The sequence below is a fragment of the Monopterus albus genome, unplaced genomic scaffold (genome assembly GCF_001952655.1).
Source record: "Monopterus albus unplaced genomic scaffold, M_albus_1.0 scaffold293.1, whole genome shotgun sequence".
Classification (NCBI taxonomy): Eukaryota; Metazoa; Chordata; class Actinopteri; order Synbranchiformes; family Synbranchidae; genus Monopterus; species Monopterus albus.
In genome coordinates this window covers 425,226-433,487 of record NW_018128173.1, presented here as the reverse complement: position 1 = coordinate 433,487, position 8,262 = coordinate 425,226, and the positions used below count along the sequence as shown (strand labels likewise).

At 39.5% G+C, this 8,262-nt stretch overlaps 1 protein-coding gene across 1 annotated transcript in view; it reads right to left on the bottom strand.

Moving 5' to 3' along the window:
- Positions 1-5,850: 5,850 nt before the first annotated feature.
- Positions 5,851-8,262, bottom strand: part of prkd2 (protein kinase D2) — a 31,335-nt gene continuing 28,923 nt past the window's right edge. Inside the window, 3 exon segments of the mRNA XM_020623203.1 lie at positions 5,851-6,621; positions 7,386-7,471; positions 8,142-8,262. The exon segment at positions 8,142-8,262 is cut by the window's right edge and continues 40 nt beyond it. Coding sequence (XP_020478859.1) covers positions 6,397-6,621; positions 7,386-7,471; positions 8,142-8,262 — 432 coding nt within the window. The 3' untranslated portion in view covers positions 5,851-6,396.

Genomic DNA, 8,262 nt, shown 5'->3' with positions numbered 1-8,262 from the left:
AATTTTAGTCTATGAATCTTACATTAAATTCATCTAAAAGGGGCTTTCTAACCTCACCACCTCACATCCATAACCTCATTTTCTTAGTACATACTGTAAGGTGAACATTGACATTTCAATAAAAAAAATGATTTCTGACTAAGCAATGTGGAGTTTTGGTAGTTTCTCACATTGTCTGATCAGCTTCTCACTTTGTCTAAACCACCAAAACCTACATGTTCTGCTTTTGTTTTCTATGATTTTTTTTGTATGTGAACTTTTTTGTAAACTGTAAATTCATTTCCAGTTGCCATCGACTCCTCTCTTGTTCCTCTTCATTCCTCTTCATTGACTGGTCCAGGATTCCACAGCCATCACAGCTGTTTTCATTTCCCTGTTCAGCTCTCTGTCATCTCTGTGTCTCTGTCAGACTGTCTTGTGCTCTCTGTAGCCTTATGTCATCAGCTCAGGTCAGCTGACCAGCCTGGGTTGCCTGGCCCCAATGCACATTTGTACTGTATTTCGATTGCACAGTGTGAGCATTGCCCTTGCAGAATATGCAATTAGGCCTTCTGTGCGACCAAAACGGACATCAAAAGTAGGCACGTACTGGTGCAGAACACATCCCCCGGCTGTGAAGCTCAAGCACCATCCTAGCAGGATGGAACAGGAGTGTGTGTGTGGGGGGCACATTCTTTTAGTAAATATTGCAGTGCCCTCCTTCAGCCTTCAAAGAGCAAAACAATCCAACCACAGCATTCTGTTTCTCTTGCTCTGCTTTCCACAGTAAGAAAAGGCAGCATGCATTATAATAGACATGGCCAAATAAAGCTGCTAGCAAATGTTTTGTGAATCAAAAAGCCTTTGTTATGTAGTACATAGCTGCAAGCCATTTATTTTTGTTTTCGTTTTCCTTATTGCTGACTCAAAATAAGCCTTATTCCTTACATTTTTTTCAGTAAACCATTAAATTTCTTTTGCAACCTCTCTGCCTTGCATGTCTGCACCTGGGCCCCTTTCCTTCCATCCATCATTTCATTATAAGAATCACCTGACCCTAATGTGTAATTTACCCCTTTATTTATAAGTGTTATAAATTTAATCTCATCAAGGCAGTGTATACCTCCACTGCCACACGAGGACTGTCCTTGCCAGTACAAATTCAAGCACTTAAAACAACCTGCCTATGCTTTTTTTTTTGACAAGCGAGCTATTGCAGTTGTGTAACTTGGGCTGACTGAGTGAAGCAGAACCCACAAGGCACTAGTAGAACAATGACCCGTTAGCAACAGACAAATCTGCTCTGAGACAAGAGTCATGGTGAGCAGAACACACAGGCTGAACTTTAAATTTGTAGCATTTATAAATGCTTCCATCAGTTAATTGCAACATTTAATGAACTTTTTAATTGGCACAAATTGACATTTTATTGTGTCCTTTAATACAAATAAATTTATATTTAGCAAGCTCTACCCCAGCTGCCTCATTGAATAGCACAAACTCAGCAGGGCTCTGAGATGCTTAGGATGCAGTCAGCTGGTGGAACCTCAGGTCACAACCAAACAGGATGAAGCTGCTTTCAGCTACTATGCTGCACACAGTTGGAACGAACTTCCTGATTACCTTAAATGTGGCCCAACTCTGCCTTTTTCAAGTCTCAACTGTTTTCCTGTGTCTATGTTTGACTGGTTTCTAAGCTGCACCCTCTGTGCTGAAACCGCTAGACGATCATGTTTCAGACCTTTTACATTGTCTATTTGTTTTTAATCTTCATTTTATGTATTCTATCTCATTTTGACATTGATTTATTTTAATTTTATCTTAACTGGTTTTATTCTGGTTTTAAACCGTATTATTGTTAATACAGTTACTGTTTTTCTTTGTCTGTGTAAAGCACTTTGAATTGCCTTGTTGTATGAAATGCTTTCCTTGCTTTTCCTATCATTATTATAATTATTACATGCTTTCAATAATTAGTCTTTCTCATCGTGGTGGGTGAATGATTCCATGTGTGAATATCAGTATGTATAGTCATTTTTTTATTGTTCCCCTCACAATAATCCCATTTGAGCATCACAGATGATGATAAGTATTGAATGGCTCCTACAGAGTTTTCACAAAGATACAAAGACAGAATGGTGTGACGCACAAATTCTGTTGAATTTTATGGTTTTGCATCTGTATGACAACTGGAATTTGTCTTGCAATTTTCTGTAATTTTGCTAATTGTTTTACACTAATGACTAATTTGCTTTCAAATGCATTATGCCTGAGTACAAAGGCAACCTCAGCAGCTGGCCCAGCCTTTTAACGTTCCTGATGGCCAAACTGCAGGTCATTGGCTCTGCAGTTACAATGGCTGATGAGTAAAGTGCAATCAAAATGTGCGATCATGTTGCACAATTACTGACGGAACATTTCCTGAGCCAAGAATGTTTTTGTTTTGCATGTTCACTGATAATGAAATTGATGGTTATCTTAGAATGCAGGAATACTGGGCTGAGCCCTCTTGATAATGGCACTGAGTAAAATCCAAGGAAAAGGTTCATTTATTTTAGTGCACATTCCAAATCTGAGAAGAAATGTTCTCAACAGTGTTGTCAACAAACTCCATTAGAGCTTCGCAGCAGAACTGACTAGTAGTAGTTTCACTATTTTAGTTTGTTAATGGCAGCACTTTTTTTTTTTTTAGGAAACTATTAAGTTAAAAAAACACTGATATATTCTATGGGTGACATGTTGCTCTTAATTGTCCTTATTAAAGGAGTACATGCACCACAGATAACATAGGATCTGCTCTGTGTGATGCCAGTTGAGTTATATGATAACACTTGGCTGATGACCTCTTGATCACATAGCCAGTTGAATTTTGATGAATTTGATGGAAATATTCTCTCCTTCAACAAACAGAGAAGTTCTCTGCAACTCTGAGACAAAATTGAATTGCTTCTAATCAAATGGCTTAGTGTGTGTGTGTGTGTGTGTGTGTGTGTGTGTGTGTTATGGTCTTCTCGTCCCAAGTAGAACTACAGAATTAAACACTATGCATCACTCGAGCGGACAAGAAATGAGCTCTAGGAGCTTTCAGATGACAAATGCTAGCAATGGAAATAAAGCAATTAGTAGCACTGCCTGTCTAGAAGCCACGCTAACTCAATAAAACGTCTAAGATCTAAGTGCATTTTTTTCATCTCAAATGACAATTCTGAGACTATTTTTGTTTTGTTGCCCTTCAATGAATTAATCCTACTAAGAATTTTCTTAAATTAAACTGTATTTTGTAAGCCTTTTAAAAGATTTACATCTTCAGTAACCAATAGACAAGGTAAAGCAGACAGAATAAGGAAGTCAGAAAATACCACAGATGTGACAGATATTACTATTTGTAAAGTGAGGCTAGTATGTTTTAGTGAGGCTGGTTCCAGATTGGTTCAGTGACTGAAGTTAAACAAAATGGCACTAGACCCTGATTTATAAGACTTTGACTGGCCAAAGTCTAGTCTAAGTCATCTACAAACCCAGTTGCTACTGTATGGCAGCTGAAAGCATAGGGACTGTATATTTTCATTTAAGAACTTTTCATTTCTCAAAGTCATCACCCACAGCAGTTTAGATACATCGCTAGTTTCACTGGGAAACTTAAAGTCAGTGAACATTGTTTATTGCCCAGTTGGATAAAGCTAAAGAGTGACTACACCGCTGGTGCCAAGTGGTGCCCAAGTCTCTCTGAGGTTTAAGTGCTCACTAAGTGAAAGTTCTTCACTATCACTTGCCAGTGCACAGACAGTTTCTCTGAGACATGTACCAGATGGGATAGTAACAAACCTGCCTACACTTGAAAGAAATTAAAGGAAATGGAGAGAAGGAGTGTATCATTTGGCATTGTTTGACATTGATGATGGATGCAGTGTAGGAGGAACAAGGGTGCACTTTCATCAGCGTAGCTGGCTGAAGTGCCTTCATCATAGAATGACAAACGATTCACTCTCCGCCTCCATAGCCTCGAGGTTCTCTGAGGGCCGCTCAGTCTGTGAGGCGTAATTGTGGTGCCATGAGCGAATATTATTTACATTATTCTTTCATTTGACATGCATTTTAGTTACAAGTATCTATTTAAATAATGCTTTGTGCACAGTGGTACTGCGGTGTTTGTGAAGTATTTGAAATATAGGCTACTACTTTAAAGCAGTTCTTGAATCTGCCACGGTATATTTCACTGTAGTATGCCGATTAGGCAGGAGCAAACCTTCTGTATTAGCCAGTCAGTAACGAGTCCTGTAACCTGCATGTTCATGAATAGAGGGCACGAGTGGGGGAAAAAGTCGCTTGCAGTTGCTAAGTAAACACTTTTTGTTTGTCTGTTTGTTTTTTTACATGTGTGGCCAGACTTATTTTATGACACCACATATCTGAAAGCCAGTTCAAGGTGCAAATATGTGCAGATTTCTAGAGTGTGCTGAGAAACCTGAAACCTCTGATCTCAGAGCAGACAGCAACCAGGCTTTCAGCAACGAGGAACAGCTTCCCACTGTTTATTTATTGTCTATTTAACATCAATTTATGTGAGACATGTACAGTGGTTGGAGTATTACGTTTAGCTCCCAGGTGGTAGCCTGACTGAGAGCCAAAGGTTATGCTGCGAAATGAGAATTGAATGGTTGGGATAGATATGTAAAAATGTCTCTAGCCTGTCACTAGACTTAATGCCGGTAGATTAAAGCAGAAATTACAGTGGACATTACAGGAATAATCTGCTCTCCTTTAGCGAGGGAAAAAAACTCTGTCGGGTTGTGAGTAGAAAAGTAATTTACTGCTGCAGCACAAGCAGTCATTTTTCTTTTGCTGTGTGTTATTCATGTTTTCTGCTGTAGAAAACCTGAGTGACAGTAATGGTCCTTGCTTCTTAAGAAGAAAAAACAAATTATCTGTATATGACAAATAAATATTTTAGTTGTGAATCATAATCACACACCCACGCCTGCTCAATTTTGTGTGCGTCTTTTCCAGATAAAGCTAAAAATAACCACTTCTAGATGACGTTATGTACAGGTGAATGATACAATCAATGAAAATATTGAAGACAAAGCGGATGCTGCCTAAGGTTTGTATTATCTGTTGTCGTCCTTCAAACATGTTATACACAACCTACGTAAACCTCTGGTTACACATGGATAATAAACCATCATAACTACAGTACAGGTTATATCGTATCTAAACAATTCTACTTCACAGAAACATGCAACATGACAGGACGTCAGTAACTGAACTATAGACACTCTCTAAAATCTGGTTTTGTAACACAAACTGCTGCTATAACACAAACTGTAACACACACTGCTCATCACCAGCAGCATGTGGATCCTATATACACGAAACAGTGAGGACAGTTATTTAAATTACCAACTGCCTGACTACAGAGATGGCTGAGAGTGGGTGACTCCACACAGTAGAAGCAATTTTCACCACTCAGCAACAACCACTGAGGCTATAATGTTGTATTGGCTGTCATCTCACCTAACTGTTAAAAGTGTCTGGTCATAGCAGATAATAAACAGCTCCGACGCTCGAGTTCATTTAAGCCCACAGTAGCAGAGTGAATCACATTGAGCCTATTGTGGTTCAAAAACTAGTGGTAATTACTGGAAGATTTGTTGTTGCCGGATCAATATGTTCAGTTTTCACTGCAGGACAAGAATTTATGAAAATGCATTTGTGAATACAGATGGATTGGATGCCATGATTGCACATTAGTAATTACCAGCACAGAGTAAGGCTTTTGTCACTCTAGTCTTTACTGAAGATATAAGAGGGACTGTAAATCCAGTCACTCCACCTAAATGACACCAACATACAATGCTACTCCTCTTTTTCTGGGATGCAGTTTTATTTTAAATACAAACACCTATTTGCTCTGAAAAATACCTTAAAAAGCACACACCAAACAGTTATCTTCATCTATTGTGGTGAAAAGGTACTTCCTGCTCCACTTTGGAGCATTTTGCGGTGAGAGAAGAACAAGTCATTTCTTCATTCTTGTGAAAAATTTTGAATTAAAGTTTGACTCCAATTTTAGCTGTAAAGGCACTCCAGGCCAGAGGCCCAGAGGATGTAGAATAGCACCTCGGCAGTCTTCATAATGAAAGAGTTCACCATTTCAAAAGATGAAAGAGAACCAATCACAGCAGAGGTAAGTGATTAGAAGCAAGTTTTGATTACCTCAAGCTGGAGGAGAGAGATTGAATTTATTGCTGTGAAAATGAGTGCTGACTGTGTTGTGAAAGTCTAAACAGCTGGGCACTGCTCTAATTAGAACCAGATGGCTTCTAACAAATTTACGTCTCTTTCAGGCTCTGACTCGACCATTCCTCCCTCACTGCTCTTCTCAACTCAGCTTGAGTCCTCTGTCTCTCTCTCTGGTCAGAGGATGCTGACCCTCTCAGTGAGGCCCTGCACATCTGCATCCTCCCCGCTCCCCTCATCATCAGAACCCCATGCAGGAGCGGGAGGAACAAGGTGGGCGGGGTAAGGCAGAGTGTGTTCACGGGCATACATTTGCCAGCGGCTGTCATCACTTTCATGGGTGATGTAACGCTCCCCGAGTTTAGTCTCCAGCTCCCGCAGGTCCAGCCATGTCTGATAGTCCTGAGAAATTAGGAAGGGGAATAACCGCAGGGATAAAATTTCAGTTTCAGAAGTCTTGAAATTAGATCAAAGTTAAAAGGGCTTTTATGTATTTATGGTGCATCATCCAGTAATCACTTTAGGTTGTGTGTGTGTGTGTGTGTGCGTGTGTGTAAAAACACTTTAATGGCCCTGAGTTGTCCTGACTGTACCTGAGGAAATTATAAATGACATTTGCATCAAGCGTTACTGTAACATTGAAGATTAATTCATCCTTGAATATACAAAAACGACAGTGGACTGCTAAACACTGGATTTTGAAGGAGACATTTAAGAAGTCAGTCAGCAAGAGCAGAATTTTTGCAGCTAATCCGTCCTCTTACGTCCTCAGAATTCCAAATTATCAACCTTGAGCTGCCATCGCGTTGCTTTGTTATGGATGCAGCTAATCCGTCCTCTTACGTCCTCAGAATTCCAAATTATCAACCTTGAGCTGCCATCGCATTGCTTTGTTATGGACGCAGGCTCCTTGTCTTTATATTTGCCATTTTCTGTATCGGACATTTTGCTGAGGGGTTTGCTGACGTCAAAAAAAGTTATTGAAGTTCTGCTCTGAACTAAAGTTATTTGCCATCGGGCATCTGGAAAAAGTGGTGTTTCCTGTTCTTTTGAATACAGACTAACTATTGTACAAGTGTCAAACTGACTTTACACAATGTTCTTTTTCAAAAATAAATAATAGTGTGTATGTCACTGTGTGAATACAAGTAGTTTCTATATGCTACCTGTAAGTATACATGGCTGAGACTCTTGTCCACGCTGTAACGTTTCCTCATTTTAACTTGCAGCAGGTTGTTGATCAAGTCGATTGCTGGAATCACAAAAAGTATACAAACTGCTGTATAAAAAGAAATCAACATGAACTCTCTATAAATATCAGCTGGAATCAACAGAATCTGAACTTTTCTATTTGTGTATATCCTGTAAGTGTGGTTGAAAAACAATGAACAGCAGCCATGCTTGCGTGATTTATCACAGATCAGGACATCATAACAAAATCTACCAGGAAATCTGGCGATCAGCTTGTCCTGTTCTGACAGTTCATGTTGTTCATGTTCCTCATACCACTTTTCCACTTTAGCTAGGTACGCCTAGCTGAAACCAGCGCAGTCTAACAAGACAATAATAATTTTAGAGAGGTGACGATTCAACTGTATGAGGTGTAGGTAGTGCTGCTGTTGAGTTGTACTGCAGTAACAGAGAGGAGTTTCTGTTATTTAGCCTGCCCTCATTGACATAAACTATGTGGACAAAATAATAGAAACAGCCGTCAGCTCACACAAACTACAGCCTCCAAAATAATTATAAAACTAAATCAACACCTCTAACAGTTTCAAGAAAAATGGAACACAGTGGCTTTCATGACAGGAGGCTTTGTAGCAGGACTGTTGTAATAGACTGCATTTATTTTAACTAGGTGTATCTAATAAACTGGCAACTGAGTGTATTGTCTTCTCTCATCCTTCCCCCTCTGTGTTTACCATCACTGGAGATCTGTTTCCAAGGGTTGGTGGGGTACATGAAGGCTGCGTTGTGGATTTGGTCATTGATATCTTCATCCTCATTAAACGGGAATGTTCCACTCAGGCTGACATACATAAT